At 38.5% G+C, this 26,916-nt stretch overlaps 1 protein-coding gene across 3 annotated transcripts in view; it reads right to left on the reverse strand.

Annotated features, from left to right (window-relative positions):
- Positions 1 to 26,916, reverse strand: part of VEPH1 (ventricular zone expressed PH domain containing 1) — a 149,073-nt gene that overhangs the window by 72,213 nt on the left and 49,944 nt on the right. For all 3 annotated transcript variants that reach the window (XM_060767640.2, XM_067466013.1, XM_060767642.2), the window contains exons 7-8: positions 25,872 to 26,081; positions 7,639 to 7,859 (exon numbers count right to left, since the gene is read on the reverse strand). In XM_060767640.2, coding sequence (XP_060623623.2) covers positions 7,639 to 7,859; positions 25,872 to 26,081 — 431 coding nt within the window. The remainder of the gene's footprint in view (positions 1 to 7,638; positions 7,860 to 25,871; positions 26,082 to 26,916) is intronic.

The raw sequence follows: 26,916 nt of genomic DNA on the forward strand, positions 1-26,916 counted from the left end.
CCGCTATACCTGGACTACTTTCTGTCTGAGATAAACAGGGAGAGCCATATACTTGGAATGGAAGGGAAGAGGGAGCAGAGCTCAACAGCAGAGTACCTGGTTCACATCTTGTTTCACATTACTGTATTTTACTAGATATTTTGATATGAGGTAAGGAACTTTTGTGTTCCAACTTTAGTAGAAAGGTAGGGTACAAAATCAATCAATCAACAACCTATATATAGTATGACAGCCTTATTTCAACAATTTAAATATGTGAGGAATATAAAATTGCACATGAATTTTGTGCAGACTAGGTTTTGAATTGCAAACTGTCTTCAAGAACTGCCCCATTTTCAAAGACTTTCTCACAGCCAGAAGAAATTTTTCAAAATTACTCACTTTGAGAAGAAAATGAGCAACACATAATATGGAAGGAATATAACACCCCAAACATCACTACCTCTAGTTATGTGCAAGGCATGCATTTGAATGTTCTGTTAAAGTATTTTGAAACCAATACTTTAATTAACAGCAAGTTTGCCAAGTTAGCTGGCCTAACATTTTCACCAGTTTCATCTACCAGTATTCCATTGCACTGCTTGTTAATTCTATCCAGTGCTTTGGCTTCTACCCTAAACATGCCTTGAGGTTGTGCTTCAGATTGTTTTAATCCCAGTGACATCTGTATTGGATGCTATTGTACACATAACACGCCTTCCTCTCTTGACCTTTTACATTCTGTCTAATTCTACGAAATTATGAGGCTTTTGTTTAATTTAAAAGGAACTACTGCTCATTAGCAACATACCTTAGTAACCATACACTTGCAACACAATTTGATCTCACTAGTCACAACACATCAAAGAGGACAAACTGCAAATTTGGTGTGATTTAATGCACCTGATTGTTTTAGGATTTGCTCCTCCTCCAAGTGATTCCTGCTTAAGGTGCCTGGAGAGGGATAGATATCATACAGAAGCTCGCTTGATACGTACAGGATGAGATTATGTGTGGCACAGAATGGTATAATAATTCAACATCCTCCAGGCCCACCACCAAGTCATTGTGGTTTTCCAAAGGCATTCTGTGGCTGAGAGTGGGTCAAAGGAAGAAAAATGTGTCTGACTATGCCTTTGTAGCCAGACACAAAATTACAACACCATCTGATACAATCTGCCAGGCTTATTTTGGAAAATCCTTTCATAAGGTGAACTAGAACAAAGGGCTTCCTAATTTTCCACTAGTGACCCTTTTCAGCCTGAGAAATGTTTATGCAATCCTGGATATAGGTACATAAAATAAGTATAAGAGCCAAACATTTACTGATAACAAATCAGAATGTGCAAGGCTTGTCAAACAGGCTGATTTTCGTTTTGAAGCATCTTCAATAGCCACTGTAAACACTGCACAACAGGTTTGTTTAGATGCCTAAAACAGCCTCTAGATGATGTTCAGAAAACATTTACCAGATTTTAGGACCCCAACATTGAGCTATGTGAACCCACAGTTTAAGAAGCAGTGAACTAGAATACCAACCTCTATCATCTATGATTGTGTATACTACTAACAGGATGCCAATCATAGTGTTATATCTGTTTGGCATGTGTAAAAAGGTGGTGATTAATTCCCTAGCAAAACTATTGGGAGGAAAAAGAACTTGGCACTTTATTTAGGGCCCTTCTACACTGCTATATTGCTAGATAATCCAGACTATCAAGGCAGATAATCCACATTATCTGCTTTGAACTGAATTATCTGAGTCTACACTGCCATATAATTCAGTTCAAAGCAAATAAACTTTATTTTATACAGCTGTTTATAAGGGGGCTTAGAGATTGGAAGAAAAGCTTGGGAGAGAAAATGAGATTGTAAATATGAAGAAAGTGCAGTCTTTTTTGAGGGGAAGCAGAGATAGACACAAAAACCGGTGAACATCCTTGTCTGTTTCGATCACTAATGTTTCCTGTAGACACAAAGCACTTTCCATAATTTTCTCAACAGGAAAAGACTCTTCTTTTCTGCCATCTATTTAATAGGAGCTCTCCCTTTTTAGTATCTATGAAAATTGTTAATAATTTGTTCTCTGCTTTTATTATGTATTTTTCATTTTTCACTTTTATATTCTTTTAGATGTGTAACTACATTTACCCACTCTTACATGACTGCAAAATTTGATAAGGCTTCCATTGCCTTTCAGCACCTCACTTTCCAATGACTTGCTTTTTCAACGGATCTAAATGAAAACCATGGGCTACACTTTCAACCCAAGTCCCTTCTTTTGACTACGTACTGCCTATTTTTCTTTCTCAACCAAGACAGGGTATTGTTTCTTTTCCTGCCATCTAGGCCCGGTTTCCACTTTTCAACCATTTCAGTTTCTGTCACTGCCCTGGTCCCTAACTTGTCAAATAAGCAGGGGAAGTCTGTATGTGGACAAAAAAATTGTTCTGGTTTTGTGTTGTGTATTTAAATGGTATTTTATGAATGTTATGTCTTAACCCTTCGAAACTATTTAACTGTATATAATAAAGAGCTTAGATGATGATTTGATTAATTATTAGATATTTGTTTTTATTCATTTTATGGTTGTTTTTAAATTGTTAATTTGATTGTTATATGTTTATTATGTTTTAAATGTTTTTAGTTATATACTCTGTTGTGTTGGGCATGGTCCCACTTGTAAGCTGCCCGAATCCCTTTGGGGACATGGTGGCAAGATATAAAATATATAAAAATAAAGTTATTATTATTATTATTATTATTATTATTATTATTACTGAAATCAGTCAATCTACCTTCTATGGATGGAAGGGCTATTTTCATGGAAAGGGACTGATAATTTTCTCTCTCTCCACATGCTACATGCCTCCTCGAGCCAGAGGGAGAGGTGGGTAACAAATTCATCATCACCATCATCATTATTATAGTTCACCCCTTTATGCAAGACTACTTAATCTTCTCCATAGCACTTTTAAGGGACTTGAGGAGCTGCTTGGGGGAGAATAGTGCAAAAAAAAATATTCAAGCTCAGTTGCATGCACATCAATACTATCCATAATACAAACAAACAAACAATGCTTAGTTATTTCAGTACTTAGTAAAATAACTGAATATCTTGTTCTTTCAAATGTTGTGAATTATCACACAGAACATTAAACAGCAGGCAAACAAAGTGAGACATGCATAAAACCCAGTGACATGAACAGATAAAGTAGATATACGATTACACTGAGATCAATTGATTTAAAAGAACTTAATTTTGATGAGGCGTTACCAGTATTTTTATTACAAATGTGTTTTTTTTTAATGTACTGGCATAGTGAATGGAAAGTTGTTTAAATATGTTTTACACATTTTGCTCCTTAATGAAAATAAACTCCATGGAAAGTGAAATGAGATATTTGCTGGGATTTTAAAGTATTAGATATGAGACAGAAAGACTGGTGTTTGCTGTTATACTTGTAGCTGTTATAATGCCCCCACCTCGGGCTGGTTTATCATTCAAATACACATCCTTAGCTGTGTTTATTAGGTTTGTCAAAAATGTTCCATGGGCAAAGATATCCATTTAGATGCCAATACGATTTTATCCATCCCCTTCAACACCTCCTGCTGCCCCAAATGGTAAATTCTGTAGAAAGGTTGAACTTAAAATCACCTTCCATGTAAAAAATTAATTCATTATTACTCAAACTTATTAACAAGTATTACACAAGTTTCCATAGTGCAAAAATGAGCAAGGCTGTGTTTGTGCAGGTGACGATGGAAAAGGTTAAGTCTCTTCATTTTCAACAAGCCTGTGGGTGTTAGTTTTTAACATGAAATGACATTTTCGTGGTGGTATACTAATTTTAATATTTGTTTTAGAGTAAGATTTTAAATGATTTCCATTCTGTTATTGTTTCAGTATGTTTTTATGGCTTGTATGGCTTTAAAGCTACCTTGGATCCTGATTCTAGAGGAAAAGTAAGGAATAATAACAATAATGTTGTTGATAATGATTATGTTTATGGAGGGAGTTCTATAGCTGAGGGGCCACCACTGAGAAGGCCCCATCTCTCATCCCCACCAATCGTGCTTGAGAAGAGGGTGAGACTGAGAGCAGGGCTTCCCTAGCTGATCCTAAGAGCCGTCGCAAACTAGGTTCCTGCGGGAGAAAACCTTGCTAGCAAGTCCCTGACGTCATGAGCCTGCGCCTCTCTCCCCGCCCCTTTCTCCGCCCCTTTCTCTTTGCCAGCGTGGTTTTTCCTTTGCTAGGGCAGCATTGCCCGCATTTTCTCTCAGTTGAATTCTGCCAACTGAGAGAAAATGCGGGCAATGCTGCCCTAGCAAAGGAAAAACCACGCTGGCAAAGAGAAAGGGGCGGAGAAAGGGGCGGGGCTAGAGGCGGAGTCTCGTGACGTCAGGGACATGCTAGCAAGGTTTTCTCCCACAGGAACAGAGTTTGCGACGGGCCTAAGGCTCTTAAAGGGAGATGTATTTGGGCAGGTAAGTTGCTATCAAAATCCATTATTGATTGAATTTATGTATGAAGAACCATTGGATATGGAGGGCTAACTATATGCATTGTTATAGTAATGTTCTGCCTTTCTGGAAGTTGCATTAAGTCCCACTCTGGACAAAGGAGGAATCCAAATAAAGTAATTGGTGGATGGAAAAGGAATTCTTTAAAATATATATTAGAACATTTAAAATACAATTGTATAGCCAGCCTCCCTATCCACAGATTCTGCATGCACAGATTCAACCATCCATGGCTTGAGTCTATCTATCATCTATCTATCTATCTATCTATCTATCTATCTATCCATCTATCCATCCATCCATCCATCCATCCATCCATCCATCCATCCATCTATCCCAAAAAGCAAATCTTAATGTTTGCAATTGAAGATAATGGGACTTGAGCACCCACAGATTATGTTATCCACTGGTTCACAAAACCAGTAGGTGAAAACGACAGTAGATATCAAGAATCTATTGTAGATTTATTTATTTAATGAAACAAAAACTATTTCTCATAACCAATATAGCGAGGGGATGTTAAAAGGAATATTTCCTAGGGATGGTCCATCAACTTGTCATATGAGTTTCCTCACCTCAAACACAAGTCTCCATTCCCATGGAGATGGGCTCAGATTCTTAGGTGAAATGTTTGTAGATATTATGACATGGAGATGAAAGCCAAAAGAAAATGACTTGTGACTGTATTCATGAATGCGTAGCTCTGACTTGATTTATAATATCGGCAATATGAATACTTTTAGCCAGACAGTAATAATGTTGAACTGTCAGCATAATCTACTTCATTCACAATTTGATTTCAATGAATGGATTTCTATTCCAAACTCATTTTCAGGGATGCACAATCCATTAATTACAATGAGCTCTGAAGGCAAGGCAGAATGTTTACTGTGAACCTAAGTGCACTCTGAACATAAATCAAACAAACCTGCTTCATTCCAAGCAAATGTCTTTTTCAAGCTTCCAAATCTAAGCCATTTGGACTCTGATACTTTAACCACAATTACTGAAATTTCTGAGTAAGGCTATTATGATGATGTCCATTTTATATGCAAAATCACACATACACATTTCCATTTAATATACAATTAATTAAAAGTGCTTATTATATTGCTTGTTCTTATTGGAGGAACACAGAAAAAGGAGAAACCTTCTCTAACCACAAATAATGTGAACTTCAAGGAAAGGAACACTTCCCATACTCCCTTCAAAGAGAGAGAGAGAGAGAAATCTCAGCACTTTTCCTGTTGCTCAGACAGGAAATACCCCAAATTCTTTACATTACCAGAAAGCTGGTATCACTCATAGCATCAAAGAGAATGAAATGGAGGCCATAGGCCAAATCTCATAACTATGATAACTTTGCTCAGTGGAGTTCCTTTAAGATGCTCCCCACACCCCAAACCAACTTTCCTGAAAGGAATTGTTTGTCTGGGGTCTTCTAAGAAATCATAAAATTTCACTTTCATCTATGAGGGAGTTGTCCATGAAGAGCTCCAAATATGATTTCTCCAGAAATCACGTTGTGGCATTTTGGAGCAAATTTTGAATCGGAATCCCTGGACACCACATAAACAGCCCTTGGGGGCTGTTTGTAACCTATAGGTTGCACTGTGCCCAGCCCAATCTAGTTGCTAATTCCAGCTAAAATAAACTCATTGAATAAATAGGATTTTCCTAAGTGTTCTTGTTATGTATAATCAAGCTTATTCCTGCGTATGGCAACAATATCTCAGTGTTTTCTTGGCCAAATTTATGTCAAAGAGATTTGCCATTGCCTTGCTCTTAGTCCATGTGTGATTCATTTAATGTTTCCATGGCTGAGCAGGGATTTGAGTCCTGGTCTCCTGAAGTCCTAGCCCAACTCAGTTGTGAATTAGTAACTGAGTCAATGGGTCTATTTTAATTGAGATTAATCATTGGAATTTAAGCCTTTGGATCCTACATATATTTAAATATTACTATTTATCATATGATAAATGTCTTTCGGTCCTAGTGTAAACTGCCGACATAAAGCATTTCAGTCCACACTTCTTTTTAAGAACTAGGATTTATATCTGCTGGGAAGGACAACTTTGGAATACATTTACATTAAAAACATAATAAACAAACAACATTGGAATGAGGATGGATGAGGAAAATATAACTACTAAACTTTTAGAGTTAATCCTCCAATAAAAACCTGAAATTGACACTGTCAGAGAAAAGAGAAAGGCCCCTGGAGATTATCTCTTAGCAAAGTCAATAAAATTACATTTCTTCTCAACCTTTTCCCTGTTTCAACCTGTCCTGAAGCCTCTCTGATTTTTTGCAATCTCTTCTGGAGTGGAGTCTATATCTGTGATACTACAATTCTCCTGTTATGCACACTAAGTTTTTTTTTTAAAGTCTTACTGCATGATCTGCCACAACAAGGAGGTGGGTAGAGAACAGAAGCAAAGAAAGGCTGCCATGAAGCACTGTTTAAGTGTAGGAAAAGTTAGCCTGCCATTTTTTCCTCCAGCTGAGTGTCCAATTCAATAGCAGGGAACTGGCACTTCGGCTTTAGGGAGGGACTCAGAGTCTTATTGCCATGGTGATAAACAAAGGGATGCATCACATTGACCTTCTCTTTACCTATGGGAAATGTCAGCTTTGTGACAATGCAACCTTTGTCATTAAAGTTTGTCTTTGGAGCCTTCTCCAAAGTGTAACAACAATTATTAAAATATGTCACTGATTTACATCAGAAGTAGGAATTTTGTCTCTACTTCTGATGTGTTGACCTGCAATTCTGACCTTCAATTCTGATGACTTGCAATTTCCAGCATGCTCCAAAATAGCGTTGCTGGCTAGGACTCCTAAGGACATGGAGGATAATATCAGCATCAAGAGAGTCCCATTACGAGAAACTGGGATGGAATCAAGAAAATCAGTGAAAATCCGACCATTCAGTTAGACGGCGACACAGTCCAACCCTGATTCTGCATAAGGATTCAGCAGCCAACAGTTGATGACAAACATCTCCTTTTGGAAGAGTATTTCATGGTTAACTAATTTTCAACTGAGATATTAAAGAAGACCTTTATGTTATATAAAACATATATTCTCCACCTAGTCTCCCAAATAAAATAATGTGAATTTTCATTTTACCTGCTCTCGGAAGCAGTTTCATTTTCCAGCTGTCGGATGAGAAGCTTTGCTATGGCAGTAAAACTGTTGCTCATGCGATAAATGTCTCTGCTCTGGATGCCCAAGATATTGGCAAATGTGTCTGTGATGTGCTTAATCTCCAACAAAAGAATATGGTGGAATGAATGTTCCATGTTGGCCAGTTGATTAACCAAGTAGATCAGGCAGATTCGGGCTCTTTCCTATTCATAATGACAAGATAGAGATGTTTAAGACAGCATGGCATTGATTAAAAAGTGGACACTGCTGTTTACAAAATTGTGACAACATTGTCAAGGAGAAATCAAGAATTCCTCTGCTTGTTGATTCCAAGCAGTTAACATTGAATACTCTTAAGTCCTTGTGAAAAAATAACCACTGATAATTTGCAGAGATTTTTGCAGAGATGACCAAGTAATACAAATTAAATGTTCATACAATCAGGCAGAGGGGAGTATACTCCATTTGAATCTCCTAGTATCTAGATGTTTGTTTGATGTTGCTTCTGTAAATGCATATGACCATTGGTCGGAGCATTAATAAATATTGATTGATTGATTGATCCTAGTAGCTTGTCTATAGTACAGGTGGCAAAAAAGGATGATAGTTTACAGTAGTTGGCATACATGCAGGTATAATCCAGGTTTGCAAGGACATAGAGGCTCCCTTCACCTCTTCAACAGCATGACCCTGCAAAATAAATGTAGCTTTGCTTGACACTATTCTATTCTTTAGAATAGCAACCCCTATCTGTTAAAAATGTAAGGGATTATGGCCTCAGCACCAGCAGAGCATTTCTTTAAGATCACGTCTGCAAACAATTGCCTCTTTAAATCAATAGGCTTGCAATGTCCCCCTGGCTAATGGAAAAACAGTCTGGTTAGTGACAAAGAACTCCTAAAAGATCAACTGAACATAATTTTCTGCATGAAAAATAATATTTCTATGCAAGCATGTTGTTTCCTCTGAAGCAAATAATGTTATCTGTACAGAAAATTTTGTGTTCTATGCGAATCACCAATATGTGAATTTTGCACAGAATAAATCCTAAATTGCACAATGACTTCAAAAACCGTACTGCTTTCTAGGATTTTCTCACAATGAGAATAATATTGTTAAAGTTATTCAATGCTTTTTTTGAGAAGGAACATAATGATGAATGAGATTTCTAGTAGAAAAATATCAAAACAAATCTCAGTATGTTAAGACAGATTAATTTCAAGGAGTTTCAAAAGGTACCACAAATTGTCAATCTAATAGGAATCAGTGACTTGTTGTGATGAACTCTTAGTCTGGTTCCTTTCTAAAACAGATCAACAAGACAGTTGGTGCTATCTGCTTTTCAGTGACAGCTTGTAGTTGCCTTATCCCATTGAGATAACAATTATCAGACTTTCTTACAACTTCCTGGTACTCATGATAGTACTTCAGTAATGGGTATTCTTATTTTAGAGCTAGGTTCTACATATGGATCTGTCTATCACCTGCTAGTGAAAGAGGATATTTAGAAAATGGCTTCTTCCAGCTCTGCAATTTGTCCTCATACTCTGTGGGGATTTCCATATATAGACACCTTGTTGGTAGTGATCATGTTTGGAAACAGATTCAAAAAAATCTGACTAGATACTTTTTGTGGGTAAAATGGACAATAATTATGAACCAGTTCAGATTGGAAGAGGACTTTACTGTCAGTTCTCTGGTTATATGTGACTTAATGTGGGAGTTGGAATACAGCAAATGTATGTGTGTGCTTGACTTGCATATGTGTGTACTCATATACTTGGGAATCCCCATTGAAGACATGTTCAGAAAAATAGAAATGCATGTCCAGAATGACTTCTGGTATCTGTGATATGATTTGCCTTATGCCTTCATTCACAATGAGTCTGGATGGTAACTTGAAAAGACAATGGTCTAATGCCTGTTGTCACTGAATGGTGGTATGGGAGAACATAGCAGGACATAACATAGCTGAGAGACCTCAACATTTGCAGGGCCACAGACTCCCCACTGCTAATGTAAAGGCAGCAGAATAGTTGCTATTTATTGATTTAAAACTGCAATAGCAACAAGATATTTGCAGTCAAGGCTTTTATCATGACATTCTCTTGCTTCTTTCACTGAATTTTATGGGAGTTTCACAAACTGTCTTCTGTTTTTTTCCATGGCTTCTTGCATCGTTTTCCTGTCTATGAGAATAAGATGGATTGCTTGCAGAGTGACTTCTAATTGCTTGTGCATGGAGCCCTCCATTTGGAAATAGCTATATCAATCTTCTGAAGTGAGGCTTCACAAGAGGAAGTCATTGCATTTAAAATGCAGCTTATAAATTTGGAAAGTTGTGTGTTTCCATTCCATCTCTCCCCCTCCTATATCTTTCCTGTTTCTTTTGGGCCAGACAAATCAAGACATAAACAAGAGCTTCATTAACATTTAAAGACCAAATTTGTTTCCAAACAACATTTGTAGTAGAAACAATTGCTAAGAGAAGTTTTCCATCCATGCTTTCTTGCTTTGATCCCGCTGGAAAGAATCCACAAGTGCTACATTTTGCTACTTGTCTACAGCTTGCTCCAAGAACACTAAATTATATAAGTGTAGGATATGTCCTTAATATCTAAAAAGAAAAGTAAAAAGAAAGCAGCTATTCAGCTTGATAGCAATTATATTTAGCTGGCCTAAAATCAAATTTGATGTCTGAAAGCGAGGAGGAGATGATGAGCCTTCTAACCAAGGTGAAAGAAAAAAGTGCAAAAGCTGAGTTGCAGTTAAACATAAAAAAACAAGATTATGGCAACCAGACTGATTGATAACTGGCAAATAGAGGGAGAAAACGTGGAGGCAGTGGCAGACTTTGTATTTCTAGGAACGAAGATTATTGTAGACGCAGACTTCAGGCAGGAAATCAGAAGATGTTTACTTCTTGGGAGGGGAGCAATGACCAATCTCAATAAAATAGTGAAGAGTAGAGACATCACACTGGCAATGAAGGTCCGCATACTTGAATCAATTGTATTCCCTGTAGTAACCTATGGATGTGAGAGCTGGGCCATAAGGAAGGTTGAGCGAAAGAAGATAGACGCTTTTGAACTGTGGTGTTGGAGGAAAATTCTGAAACTGCCTTGGACCACGAGAAGACCAAACCAGTCCATACTCCAGGAAATAATGCCTGACTGCTCACTGGAGGGAAGGATATTAGAAGCAAAGATGAAGTATTTTGGCCACATAATGGGAAGACAGGAAAGCTTAGAAAAGATAATGATTCTGGGGGAAAATGGAAGGAAAAGGGAAGAGGGGCTGACCAAGGGCAATATGGATGGATGGTATCTTTGAAGTGACCTTGAAGGAGCTCGGGGTGGCTACAGCTGATAGGAAGCTCTGGTGTGGGCTGGTCCATGAGGTCACAAAGAGTCGGAAGTGACTGAACAAATAACAAAATCAAAAATCTCTGGGTAAAACTGAAATTTGCATCACTTTGGGTTACAACCATTTTCTAAGTTTGAATGGAAATAGGTTTATCTGCTTTATGGGAAGCAGATTTTACATTTTATGGACATACAATTACATTTATTGAAGGAAGAATTATGTAAAAAACAAAGTACTAAAACACTAACTAAAATACTTTATTTAGCTACATCAGAAAATATAAGGAAAAAGAGCTGATTTTACTTTGGGAAAAAAGTCAATAGGCCCAGCATTGTGTCAAGATTCCTGCAATAAAGAGACCTAGGAAAATCAATGAAAAGGATGCCATTTAGCTTAGGAACAGATATTGAGCTAAAATAAACCCAAAAGATATTTCCCTCCTCTGTATTTGCCAGCTTGCTGGCCTTTTTAAAAGGTGAGTGCAAGGCTAACATCACAACAGAAGCAACAAAACATAAAGGAGATAAACTCTGCTTGCCATGTACCATGAATCTTTGTGAGTCTCAAATAATTCCTAGTGCACCTTTCCAGATATGAAGTCCAGCTGCTTAGAACAGCCAAATGTCTTGGATCAGGCTTTAGTCAGTTTACAGAAAGCAGGAAAAGAATCACATTATAGTTTAACACAAACATTTATTTACTGGACATGACAAAGACCCAACTAGTCACATGTAGGTTTCACTAAAATCCACAGAAATGCAGCTGGTCATTAATTTTCTGTATAACACTATTCTGACTCTGAAGACAGGGTTTTCAGCTTGGTTGGCTGTGCCTATGCTATTTCATGTGAAAAGATCATAGCAGTAAAATTCCATTTGAACTGCCATTATTCCATCCTGTAATCCTGAGATTTGCTATTTAGGGAAGGCTACTTGGAAAAAATTTTAAGTGTTACCTACAAACTCGATGGAATGTGATGCAACATAGCAATGGAATCATAGTTATAGCATTGCCCTTTGCCTTTTCTCAGGTTCAGATAAACTATGTCCTAAGAAGATCGATTTGGCTACAGTGACCCAAGCCTGAATTACTGTAATGTTGCTGCATGTGTGAGTGCTCTTTTATGTCTTTTTGGAAGCTACAACCTGCAGAAAATGTAATGGCCAGAGTATTATCTGTGGCCGAAACCACTACAAATACAGCTTCAGAACCCTGGAGAACTCCTTCACAGTTCAGACTAAAAAGCAGAATTGATTCATTTTCCCACTCACATGAATACCACCCGCCTTCACTGATAGCAGAAGTAGTGAACAGTAAAAAGAAACTGTGCAAGTAATCTAATAAATTACTAATGAAACTTGTTCCTACAAGTGTTACAGATATGTCTTTTGGCAAAACACGAGAATTCGGGGGTATGGTAGACACATCTGAGGCTGGATCTACCCTGCCATACAGTCCAGTTTCAGAAAGCAAATTAACTACTTTGAGCTGGATTATAGACGATTGCACTGTCATATAATCCAGCTCAATGCAGTTAATATGCATTCAAAAACTGGATTACATGGTAGCGTAGATGGGGCCCTAGATAGCCAATTAGCACTGTACATGATCATTTTCTTGTTTCTAATATTTACAAACACACTGATCTTTGGAAAACAGCAAGTCTATATTGAGACCAGGACTTTCAAATCCAGAATTGAATAGATCTGATATAGATGAACAATAAAAATCCATGGTATCAAAAATCTCAAAAAAAAAAAAAGCTGTTAAATCTTCCTGAATAAGTTTAGTTGTCTTGAACCTGTTAAAATCATTATTTTCATCAAGCAAAATGTTAGATGAACAAAACATTGTTTGCTTTTTGTGCCTTCAAGTTCTTGCCAACTTATGGTGAACCTAAGATAACCTATCACTGGGATTTGATAAGATTTTGTTCAGTGGGTGTTTCCCCTTACCTTCCCTGGAGGCTAATAACTTGTCTACTTGGCCCACACACACCAAAGTGTACCAGAAGATACTCTTGGTCATTCAGATGATATCCAGGCACTTCCATGGGCCAAAACCATGTGTATGTGTGTACAGCTTGGCCAGTTCTGATTCAGAACCAGCTCCATTGTTCACATGGGCCAATACCATCTGCCAGCTTTTCTTGTGTCCTTTGGCACAAAGAAAATGGGATGGCACTTACCCTTGTCATTGTTTGTCACCCCAGGAGTGGCCATGGAGCTCCAGAGAGCTCCTAGCCCTTGCTGAGCATCTTTGCCTATGCCAGAAAATGTGCTCACATGGCTTGAAGAAAGGAGGGGGATTGCTCCCCTCATTTCCTCTCTCTTCTCCAAGTTGCATGGGCCCCTATGCCGACATTGGTAAAAGTACCCAGTGACAGCCAATAGCTCTCTTGACCTCTGTAGCCACTGCTACACTGACAAAGGTAAAGGCAAAGGCGAATAAAGGTGAAAGGCACAGAGTGGGATAAACCAGGTTCATCTGAGCTCCCATCACTGCCATGGTTCAAGAGCACATGTAAACACCATGGCAGAATCCAGGGCTGTTTCGAAGCACCAATGCTTCAGATCAGCCCAGAATTTTCATGTAGATGGGCCCTAAAAAAGTACAATTTTCTCAAGCTCACCAAGAGGTTTGCATGCCTGAGCTGGGATTTAAGTGCTAGTCTGTTAGAGTCCTACTTCATCATTCAAACCATTACACCATGCTTGCTCCCACACAAAATACTGGGTTTTTTTCTAACAAATTGACCAGACAATTTTGGGAAAAAGTTATTCACGGAAGGAATGAATCACTAGACTGATAAGGGAAAGGTCACAGAGTTACATGTGTGGGTAGAAACCATTTTATGGTTTGTATTTCTGAACTAGACACTACAATAAAATTTAATTGTTTACTTTTATCTTCTCATGAAATACTTGTAATTAAATTACTATGTTAGATTAGCTCATTATTTTAATAGGTATTCCAATTATTTATTTTTGCAAAATACTTTATTTTTTACAGGCCAGTTATGGTTTACGTTCAGATCTTTTTGTATCGTATGTGTAGTAAGTAACATCAAAAGATCACACATTAGTGGAATTTTTAAAAAGTAGGTTTATTTGTATTTCAAAAGAAAATTTCTGTATGGTATTAAATCACCAAGAGCCACATAAGCTTTGAAAAAAGCCATGAAAAATACTAGTGTGTGTACAGCAGTGACTCTACACTGAAAGAGTTCATCTATGCAGTAGAATAAATGCAGCTTGACACCATTTTTACTTCTATGCTGAATGGTACAGATTCATGGGAGTTGTAGCCTGGTGAGCCACCAGCACACTTTGGTAGAGAAGACTAAAGACCTTGTAAAGTTAAAATTCCCATGATTCCATAACACTGAGTCATGGCAGTTGACGTGGTAATCTCAAGAGTCAATGTACCCTAGCTGGCCTTCAAATTGATCAGCTACCCATGTGCTAACAGTTGATGGCCATCTCCAAAGTCTCCTAACTCTCCCTACTCATGGTTCTTAATCTTTAATTTGCACATATAGAGTAAGGAGATGGAAAACTGGTCTTCAATCAGCATGTTCTAGGGTGTAGTTAACAGGGGCTAATCTTTCTTGTATCTGGGTTGCACAAAATGTTTGTAAGTTTCCATGAAAGTCAGTGAACTTCAATTTGCTATTTAGTGTGAATGAGCTCCCTCTGTCAGCTCTGGCTCCCCATGCGGGAACATGAGAGTAGCCTCCCACAAGGATGGTAAAACATCAAAACATCTGGGCATCCCCTGGCCAACGTCCTTGCAGATGACCAATTCTCTCACACCAGAAGCGACTTGGAGTTTCTCAAGACGCTCCTGGCATGAAAAAAAGGCTATTTCTATTTGTGCTTTCTTTAACAATCTGTATCTATGTGTCTCTCCCCCCCCCCCCCCAATATAACTGATGCATTTTTTTAAAAAAAAAATGTCCAAATTCCTTACTTTGGGTTATTTTGGTTCTGTTAGGCTGAGACTTTCATGTTGTCATTATGCTAATTATAAATTAAATATTCAATGATATTTTGTTTGGAGTGACTAAATGAACTGCAGGTTTTTCTGTGTGTACTGTGAGCCACTCTGCACACAGTTTTTTTGAAAAGTTTTTTTTATAAATAAAAAACAAAATTCCCTCGTGTGTATTTTGCCTGTAATTTTTTTCATGAATTATAAATTAAAAAGAGAACCCAGACCTCATCAATCCCAACAAACAGGGCTTGTGGATTTAGTAATGGGTACTTAAATTTTGGATAAGATTTAAAAGTGACCGAAAGATAGTATTTAGTAACTGAAATTGAAATTCCACTCACTCATCCACACACCCCAATTTTGGTTGCAAATCTTCTTTTCCACCTTTCATACATGCAACAATGGAGCAATATAAATAACATTCTAATTGCATTACCATTAATGAGATTTTTTAGACATTATTGAAACTAACCCAAGTGAAGTGCTACGTTAATATTTTAAAAGCAGCCCAGTCAGTATAGTAAAGTACTGTCAAGTCAAAACAACTTTGCAAATTTAAATAAATAAGACTACAAGAACAGGAGAATATGTTATGCTAAAGTCTAACTCAAGTTTTTAAGTAATCATTTGAGCTGCTTATAAAATCACATTGCTCACTACTTTCCGTTTTTCAGAGAAGAGGCTGGTGGGTAAACTGTTGCTGTTCTCCTTTCACTTCCATAAATATTTTTAAGTATCCAGTGAAAGGTCTTCCGGATGTCACAGAAACCGGACCTGGTAACGCAAGTGCCCAATCTACGTCATCCCTTCAAATAAGCAATGCTAATGGGTCAGCCAGTCTGTAACTGAACACTCTGCTAAGTCAGCACGTCAGAACCATTTAGAAAAATGAGGCAAGCAAAAAGATAGAATGCTGGAAACTAAACATTTAAGCAGTTACATTAGAAGGAAATATCATTTTGCTCACCGCAGATAAAAAGTTGAGGCACAGGCTGTTTAGAGCTGAGCAAATCTGACAGGATGAAATGGGGGAAACTCTGCTGCCATTCTATCACACCTGCCTCTGGCATTCTAGTTATCAATGTTAGACTATAAGTCTTTTTTAGACATTCAGGTTCAACATTTTATCATGGAGCTGGAGCTGTTTTCCCTATTCCCGTCACCAATCTTCAATTTTTTTTTGTCTTTGTCATATAAAACTAAACATGCATATATATAACAGTTGGCGCAAAACCAATGTCATTCTGACATTTTCCAAAAATTCAACTAGAAATGGATGGAGACACAGTTTTGTAAAATGGCACTTTATTTTTTTTATTTTATTTTTTTGCAGATTCTTCAGCATGCTAAATGCCAATATATGTAATGGGCCTTGCTATGAGACTCCCTCTGCAATAAACCTACATCATTAGACGCCATCTCAAATTTTGATTCTGTCTTCAGCCAAAGCATCTTTAAGGTATCATTAGACATTGCTATTTATTTCACCATTTGATAAAAAATAATAATCAGTAAATGATTTTGAAATGATTGTTGTCACTTTGAATAAGCCATGCAATTTGGGAGCTACAATGAATTGAAGATCTGTCTAAAGATCCTCATCATATAGGTGGCAGCCACAGATCCTATTTCTTTCCATGCATTCATTCTATTTGAAATGTAAAGATCCTGAAAGAAGCTATAATACCAGTGTCTTTAACATGAGTGTCCCCACCAATGGATGTTTGAGTGCAAAGATGTTTGTGAACACTTAATGCCTGTAAGGTTTGGACAGGGACAAATCAGGACCCTTCAAAAAAGTGACTTTTTGTTTGTCACAAAATGTGTTGGATATTACATAATTATTTAGGATTCCTTCAGAAGACAGATTACAAGGATGTTACTATGTGTACATTGAGACTTTTTTTGTTTACAAAAATCAACCCAAAACATCTGGCTCAGTTTATACAGAGATCAATGTAATATGGGCAGGAAAATGGTGGTGGTGGTGGTGTCTCTGGCACTTCTCCAAAGGTATAAGGGGTTGCTGCTTTTCTTAGGTTTTCCTGGAATGGAAATCTCTTGTCTGAGTTCATCCTGGGAGAACCCAAAAGAAGCATCAACCCACACTACAATTCCTGCCACAGAAATGTCTTACTTCTTGAAGGCCCCAGAAGCTCCTGTACCCTACTGCTGCTCCCACTCAAGAGCATCCTATTGTGATGACTTGGTGCCTCACCATCCTTCATCATCAACCGCTTCATCTTCTCAGTGGGCCAGGCAAACACATTGCCTCATAGACCCTCTATATCCCACTGCCTTTGCCATCATTGCTGACCCTTCAGCAGCTCTGTTTTGTCAACACGTCTGCCTTTTACCATTACCACTAGCAGCAGTAGCATCCAGCTCTCCTGTTTCACCTCCCTTCAACTTCCAGCCTTTACACCATCTCTCTGAGCTAACAGCTGTCACTACTTTGGTGTTCCCTCCTCTTATCTCCAAAGTGAGGGGGAAATGATGGTGTCTGTCTTCAATTCTATTAGGAAGCTCTATCCCCTTGGAAAATGTTCCTTTTGAACAGTAAATACTAAGATACCTAGCCAGCTGAGCTGTGATCATCCTGGCTGGAGGATTTTGGATGTTTTTGGTTTTAAAAGTAAGATTTCCAGGTTCTGCTCTCCCATTTTCTGATTGCTGAGAGAAGCAGACTTCTTTTTTGCTTCTGGTGTGAGAGAATTGGTTGTCTGCAAGGACATTGCCCAGGGGACACCCAGATGTTTTGAGGTTTTACCATCCTTGTGAGAGGCTTCTCTCATGACTCTGCATGGGGAGCTGGAGCTGACAGAGGAAGCTCATCCATGCTCTCCCCAGATTTGAACCTCCAATCTGTTGGTCTTCAGTCCTGCCAGCTCAAGGGTTTAACCCATTGCACTACTGGGGGTTCCAGTGAGACTATTTGTGTCTTTAAGTTTTGGTTTGAAGCTCTCTTCTTCCCAAGCCTCTCTCCTTCCACAGGGGGAAGCAAGCAGAGTTAGATGGCACTTGGCCCACTGTCTGTCAGCCATACCCTATTAAAGCTCCTGCCTAAGATTCGGGAAAAGCTGAACTGAGCCTTTGGCTAGGGATCAGAATAGCAATTTATCATGATGGGACTGTGACCAAACCAAATACCGTATTTACTGGATTAGAAATAGTATCCTCCCTGACGCAAGCAGGTCAATATGTTTTGGGATATCAAGTCCATGCTGTATATACAGAACTTACTATTCGCAAATGGGCAAAATGGGGAACCATTTATTACAGATAGGAATCAAAAACAAATCAAAGCCCAAGAACAACAGCCCTATAGCTTCTTTCAATGAACAGAAGCCATTCTGGAATAAAAGAGGTTACAATCATTTTTGGCTTCCATGGACAGTAAGGTAATCCTTTGTTCAAGCTCCATACCACCTAAATAACTTAATTTGGGCAGCTTATTTCTTATATCTAGGCTTCAATCCAAAGTATATTTTGCCTGAGTGGGCAGAATATCTGCTAATGCAACTCCCCCTGCCAATTCTTATTCAGCTGTTGCCTTCTGCTATACAACATCCCATGCTGTTGTAGAAATGGGGGGTTGAAGCAAAAGAGAGGGGGCAGGAAAGCCCCACCATGGCAGATAAACTCTGATCACGTTTCGCTGGATCTGCCTCATATTTGGCAGTATCCATGCAAAGCTACACAAAACACAAATTATATAGGCAGTAGGGCTTTATATATCATCACCACACTTGAAAAAATATTTTGTCATATGTTTGCTGGTGAAGCAGCCATGGTTTCCCTCAAGTATATATATTATGAAGCTAGTACAGGTTTACATATACCTATATAACAAGGTGGATTCTGGGAATAAAAACCTTGCTCAAAGTTGCACCAATAGTTGGGAGGTAAACCTTTGTTTATTTTGTTGCTGCATGCAAGAACAATTAATTTTACATTTTTTTCTTCCTGGTTGCATAATCTGCTGTCACAATCTTTATTTGGAATGCTGCTTGGAAAGATTAACATTGTTTTTGTTTTCAGAAACTGTATAATGTGTGCACAACTAATGTATTTCTGCATATATATTTATATATATAGGAAAGAACACACATGTAGGAAAAATACATGTGGTTTGTCTGTACACACACACAATTGCATGGTAAAATAAGAACCTTTAGTCAATGAACACTAGGAATGGAACAAAAATTTAGAAATTTTCAGAATACATTGGATTTGGAGTTCCTGGTTCCTTAAGAAATTTGTGAAGGAAGAAAAAAAAAAGCAAGTCAAAAGCTCTTACAATTTACAGAAATGTTTCTTTTGTTTCTATCTCAATCATTTTTGAAGACTGAACAGGAGTTTCAGAAGCTGTTCATCTTTGCTGTAAAAAACGAAACTCCCAGTTTCCCCCTTGTACTGCCTTTGCCAGTTTGAATGCCTTGTAAACCAAACGTTACATGTCATGAGTTACCGGTTGCACTCTTTGCCAACCTGAACGTTGTGATATTTCCCTTCCATAAAGAATACTGTGCCATTATTAGCTTTTGTGCTGAAAACTGAAGTTTCTGAAAAACGACATAATTTTCTGGGCAAGAGGTGCAAACTACATAAAAAAAACCAGTGCACATTCCCACCACTGCAAGAAAAAAAAATATTGACTTCATTGTTCTAAATTTCTCTTGGGCAGAAAAACCAAAATATAACTTCCCTACTAAATATTAATACCAAATTCCAAGGTACGTGCAAATAAAGGATACAGCTATAGTTTAGGGCAGGCATAGGCAAACTTTTAAACTTGGGGGCTGTATAGCGGGCCAGGCTAGGTGGGCTGGGCCTGGAGAGAGGGGGGCATGGGGAGACTGAAGGCAGTTGGAGCAGGGTAGGGAATTTGGGGAGGGGGTGGAGGTAGTGCGGGAGGAAGGTTTCACATATGGTTGCTTGCCTGGTCCAAGGCCATGTCCACGCTTGAACTATGCCCAAGCTGTGCAGCCACAGCACCATTTCCTTCTTCTTAAATAGACTAAATTGCTTTGAGAAAGTAATTAGCACAAAATTTTATTATGAAGCTTGATTAATTCATTCGTATATGTTACTCTGAAATTCACTGACTGTCTCCCATCCAAGTACCAACCAAGGCTGATCCTGCTTAGTATCCAGGATCAGATGAGATTTGGTGCCTTCCTCAAGGGTAAGTTCCACCTCAGAAAGAAGAGCAGGAGCAAGAGAGAAGAGAAGGGAAGACCTAGTCATCTGCATGTCAAGACAAGGATTTGATATGCCATGCAGGCACACACGGCTTCCCAGGGCTCTCCTTCCTTCCTACTCCTGTTCTTCTTTCCGAGGCAACAGCCAAGGAGGAGGTGGAGGAGGAGCTGCCCTCCTCATCACCAGGGGTGCTGGCCTGGAAGAAGGAGGGTGTGCTGGCAAAGAGCAGCTGAGTGCAATGGCAGTAGAGACCAGGCACAGGCCAGGAAGGCCAGAAAGATGCTCTGCCCAGGGCTTGTGCTGAGGCTGTGTGTGTCTGCCCTGGCCCTTCTGTCAATATGATGTAACAGGTCACCATATCTTCATGGTGATTGGGCATTGAGAGAGACGAGGGCCCGAGTAAAGAGCCCAAGGGGCAGCATTCAGTCTCCGGGTCTGAATGTTTACTAATAGCTATATTAGTTCTAGTCTTTCAAGAACTTAAGATGTAGGCAAGGGGGAAAGTGTCCTTGATAGTCCATAGAATGGACAAGCAAACAAACAAACCTAAATATATAGCTATAGATCCAAAAGCAGTGTAAATTGGGGGTCTGTATTGTCCAAGCTTGTTTTTTTAATACATTTCATAGAGCTTTTTTTTCATAGAGCTACACAATCTCTGTAGACGAAGAGTGATAGACTTTCAAACTCTTCCTTTTATGTGATGTATCAACCCCCCCCCCCCCAATATTAATTGGTCAGGATAAATGATTACATTGTTTCAAATTTACAGTAATCTGAGAAAGGATATTTAAATGGGCAATGCAAACAGGATACCTAGCAACATCAAGTAAACACTTAAAGGGATCACGACACACATTCAAGGAAACAGGAAAACAGGTATAATGTTAACACTCAATTGGCACTGTAATACAGAGCTTCGGTTTCACTTGAAAATCTGTGAGCACAGTTCGCAATATTAAAGGTGAGGATTTTGTTGCAATTTCTCACAGTGCATGCATGAGGACAGCAAGTACCATATTAACACATTGTAGGGACATTATGTAATGGCCAGTATGCTTCCAATCATTCAGCAGTCATTCAGTTTTGCAGGGAGAGAAGATAATATTTTCCTTTTTTCTCCCAGCTGAGCTTGAATGGATAAAAACATGGAAGAAACCGAGTCATATTCCAGCCTTTACAGAAACGTAGGTCTCTGGCATGAATCCAGCACAGATTTAAGTATATTCTATTGATTTCTATGGCCTTCAACACATTTAACACTGCCCAGGATCATGCCCTCAATATTAAATGGCAAACCACTGGAAAGGAAATGTCATCAAAAGTTGTGCCACAAAGACACATATAGTTTCTTAATCGAGCTCCTTTTCATTTTACTATGCCCCTATTATATATGTTATACTAAAGACTGTGTCTAATACACTCTACAAATATCTTGCTAAAGGTTCACTGAATTACTTTAGGGTTTCTCTTGCAACAGCCATCAGAAATGAAACTTCAAGTCTGACGGCAGATCATTTATCAGAAAGCTTACAATATTTCAGTTAGTTCTGCCAATGGCTACATTCTCATAAAGCAAGATTTATTATTTGTAGATACTGTCTGTAAGCCACCACATGACAGTCTGCAGAACAAAGTATCACAGTTCGTTCTACAGGATACTCAAGACACATTATGGGGTGAAGCAAGATACGCATGATGAGGAATAATATTGTCCACAAATACTTCCAGGGTCAAAATATCAATGATAATTTAATGTTTGTATTTCATATCAGATCATAAAATATGAAGAGAGGAAAATGCCAAAACAGACATTCTACTTCTCTCAATATTCTATGTTCCCATAACTTACATGTGGCCCTTGAGGTGAGGGTTTTTGTGGGCAAAAGGAGAGGGGGGTCACATTGTGTTTTTAAAGAAATATTTTCCTATGTAACTGGTGCAGTGCCAGACCCTTTACTATTAGAGGAAATTAATGGATTTGGTGAGGGGGGTCAATTTATCCAATCATACTTGAAAATATAGGTTCCTGCTTTTAAAAAATGCGTTTGAAGGTTATACGTGTAATTCATTCCCTCCATGCTTGCATGGAGAGAAAAACACACACAGTCACATGATAAAATTTCACATTACACCAAATACCAGTCTTGTAGCTGAATATGACCATTAGTTTTAGATCAGTGGTTCTTAACCTGTGGGCCACGGACCACCAGTGGGCTGCGGGCATGAAAATCTGGTCCGTGAGCCTCCTTCCTCTTTATTTATGTTATTTTATTTATTTATTTACACTCCTTTCACACTTCCTGTCACTCCTTCCCTGTCACTGACCATGATATATGTTCTGTATCAGAAACTAGAGCCTATGTAGTCCATCCAATGCAATTTTCAGAATCAGCATCCCAAACTGAATCTAAAGTTTACCAAAAACTGATTTGTAATCCTTTTGGTACTAATGTTGGAGAATGGTCCCTGGTCAAAGTGGTCCCTGGTCAAAAAAAATGTTGGGAACCACTGTTTTAGATGGAAAACATGTAGAAGAGCTTTAATACACACACACATATCGGGGAGGGTTTTGTTCCATGTTAGATCCATGGTCAATCACGAAGGTATTCCAGGATCCACATACAAGACTACCAGAAACTGGCACCAATGCAAGTTGCAGGAATACAACTGGCAATGCAGGAATACATTATCAAAGCCAACATATCATGTAATGTTGCTCTACAGTGGGTTTAAGCAAAGAGGGTGATGGCCACCAGTTATTGATCTCTCCACAGACAAGCAATGCCTGTTCCTAAAATAGGATCACAACACACTCCAACCAGCTGCCAGAACATATGCTGCCCTCCTTCACTGAGATATAAAGCCACCAAACCACATTGGAGGCGTTATCTACCACTGATGACCACTGAACAACAATCTTCAGCAATCAAGGAAAACCAAATACTAGTTGTCCGTGAAATTACCCATTTTGCACATACAGAAATACAGCTTGATACAGTATTATTGACTCCTTCCAGCTGCCTTGCCTGAAGGCTATGAGGCATTGGAGAGGATTAAATAGCCTAACAACTAAACCGCAGGAACTGGAAGTGCTGTTAACACAATGAAGCAGGCCCAACATATGGTTAGGGAACAGCTCCTGATGTTCTCACAGGAATTGATGAAAATATCCCCTGGGTTTCTTACATGAAAGCACTGGTTCTGGTTCAGAGATGACCCATGCCAGGAAAAGCACAGTATGGAAATAAGCACACTGCACTTCCCCTAGGTGGGTCAGCTCTGGGTCAGAATTGCTTCCTGAAGAGCCTTTATTAGGATACTCGACATGAATGTGACACACAGCATTTTGCTTTCAGGGAGCAGAATACAGGTTAGAATCGTTGAGTTGGAAGACACAACAAGGGCCATCCAGTTCAACACCCTGCCATGCAGGGACATAAAATCAAAGTGCTCCCAACAGATGGCCAGTGTTTTCATTTTCTATTTCTTTAATCTGTTCTGAGACCACATGAAAAAGCTTGTGCTGTGAATTTCTTATCCACAATAGCATAGTGCTGTTCCTATAGTGATGAGGTTATCAGGAGGTGAAGAGAGATCTTTTACATTTTAGGACACAGTAGTTCTTTGTATGCCTCCATCCAAGATATTTTGTCTTTTTGCAGGTAGATGATAAGCTCTCTATGCTTTTAGAGTAGCAGTACTCCAGTCATAACTTTAGGGCAAAGACAATGTTCCTGTCACAGTTGCAGGTACATAACCTCCTTATTGAAGTTGCACGTACTAGTTTTGAATGTCATGGTGAATCCTGCTTGTGATCTTTTCACTGAAGCAAAATTGATTTGGTTTAAAGCTTTAGTGGCATTGGGAGTTTGACTTATCAAACAATTAGTGTCACCTCTCAGACTTTACAACATAGGAATTTGTGCCCTGCTCCAACCCCTGCTTTAGGCACATAACCAGTATTCTCTTCTCCATGAAAATGATATGAAGAGTTTAACTGAACTCTGAAAGGGGAAAAGTGGGTAGCTTACTTTCGACTCTGAAAGCACCTTGGATTTTGGTTACATTTAAATGAAAGAGACTAGCTGTCAGTGATCTGTTACTTATTCCTGATTTGCTTTGGCATACAAAAAACTGAATATAATTCTGGCCATTGCATTAGCTTTGTATTCTTTTCTGGATATAAGCATTTGGTGCTCTTAGATCATTTTAATTAATAAAACGTTATGAGAAAACACAGACATCTTGTGACATGTGGGCTTGATGAATCCAAGGCTGGATTTAAAATTGCTGGATGAAACAACCTTAGATATGCAGATGATACCACTTTGATGGCTGAAAGTGAGGAGGAGCTGAGGAGCCTTCTAACCAAGGTGAAAGAATGAAGTGCAAAAGCTGGATTGCAGTTAAACATCAAAAAACCAAGATTATGGCAACCGGATTGATTGATTGATAACTGACAAATATTTATTTATTTATGTGTTTACCACAATTTTATTCTGCTCTTTTCAGCCCAAAGGCAACTCAGGGCAGCGTACAGATAGAGGGAGAAAACATGGAGGCAGTGACAGACTTTGTATTTCTAGGAACAAATATTACTGCAGACACAGACTGCAGCCAGGAAACCAGAAGATGCTTACTTCTTGGAAGGAGAGCAATGATAAAAAATGAATAGTAGAGACATCACACTGGCAACAAGATCCACATAATTAAAGCAATAGTATTCCACATAATAATCTACAGATGCAAGAGCTGGGCCATAGAGAAGGCTGAGCAAAGGAAGATAGACGCTTTTGAACTGGAGTGTTGGAGGAAAATTCTGAGCATGCCTTGGGCCGCAAGAAGATCAAACCAGTCCATACTCCAGGAAATAATGACCGGCTGCTCACTGGAGGGAAGGATATTAGAGGTGAAGATGAAGAACTTTTGCCACATAATGAGAAGACAGGAAAGTTTGGTGAAGATAATGATGCTGGGGAAAAAGGAAGGAAAAAGGAAGAGGGAGATGGATGGATGTTATCCATGAAATGATCGGCTTGACCTTGAAGGATCTGGGGGTGGTGAGGCTGACAGGGAACTCTGGCATGGGCTGGTCCATGAGGTCACAAAGAGTTGGAAACGAAAAAAATGAATGAACAAGAAATAGGCATCAAGACTGTCTGCCAGCAGACATTTGCTGAAGTATAAGGTGCATGCCAATGTGGAAGTGTGGGTGGTATTCTGAGGGGGGAGGGGGAGAGATGTGAGTTTTAAAGCATATTTTAAGCATATTTATTATATTTTGATCTGTTTTTACTTTAATCCATATTGTATTAGTTAATTGGTTTTTAATTTGTTTATTGTACTTTTAAAACTATGACCAAAGAGTGGGATTGTTAGCTGCCTCCCCCCCCCCCCCGGTGGGGAGAAATAAAGTTAATAATAATAACAACAGCAGCAGCAGCAGCAGCAACAACAACAACAACCCCATAGGCTACATTTTTGGTCAATGCTTTAAAAAGCCATTGTCATTTTGCAACTCAACTATTCTGTTTCCTTGACTTTTTCCTCGCTGATGATATGTGTATTCTTATGTTGGGACTATTAAAGGACAACACAACTAAAAGTTTATGAAATTGATTCTTCCCAGGCAACCTATTCCATACCTCGTCAACATGTCCAACAGCTCCATAGATCTTTGCTGTTTGTCCAATTAGATTTGGAAAACTGTCTCCAATCTCTTTCAATATAGGAAGCAAATCAGCCAATACTTCTGGTTCATAGTCTGATATTTCTATCAGTATATTTAGGATGAGGTCATTGTGATGGGGATCTCTTAGGTGACTGATTAGAGAAGGAATGCATTCTTTAAGTACCTGGAAAACAGATGGAAAATAAAGTAAGAATTCATGCAAAAATAAGGAATTCAGAAAAAAGCCACTGGAAGTTCAATTCTGCACAAGCACATGGATAGACTACTGACTGATGTTATACATTCATACATTTACTATTTCACAATAAAGGAAAATCATCTGTGCATTTGAATTATGGGTTTTTCACTATGTGACATTTTACCAGTTGGGGGGGGGGGGGGGGCTCAATTAAGGTCTTGAGTGAATGAAAAAAACCCATTAAAAATAAAAATAAAAAATACTTTTGAAATTCCCCAAACCCTAACGATCATTGCAGGCACAAACAATAAAATTACTGAGCTAGCCTCTCACTGCAACATCTATCAAAGCATAAAAGTTGCAATGAAATATATCAAACATTCATTAGTTGGCCCAAATGACATTATTTAAAAGAGGATTCTTAGGGTTTTGTGGAGCTATTAGTTGTATATATGTAGTCAAGGTATATATCTAATATCTCCAAAAGAGTTCGTGAGAAATTTCTGGTTTCCCTGTCATCCTTTTCTACTTTAGGAATTTTACATGATTCCTGGTAAGCCCTCTCCTATTTTCCAACCTTTTTTAAACCTCAGGAATCTCAGCAGTGCTTTAGCTGTCTCCTGATTTATTATTTATGTTTTTAAATTATTTCTTGATAAATCACTGCATATCAATTATTTTGCTTATAGTTAGTCCAGTTACAATTTCCCAATGAGTTACCTGCGTCCCTCTTTCGTATCCCTATTTGGAATTTTGACATTTGATCTCGGAAGTGATGACTGCAACACTTTAAAATAATCATATTTTTAACAGTCTGCCA

The sequence above is a fragment of the Anolis sagrei genome, chromosome 3, assembly GCF_037176765.1.
Source record: "Anolis sagrei isolate rAnoSag1 chromosome 3, rAnoSag1.mat, whole genome shotgun sequence".
Taxonomy (NCBI): Eukaryota; Metazoa; Chordata; class Lepidosauria; order Squamata; family Dactyloidae; genus Anolis; species Anolis sagrei.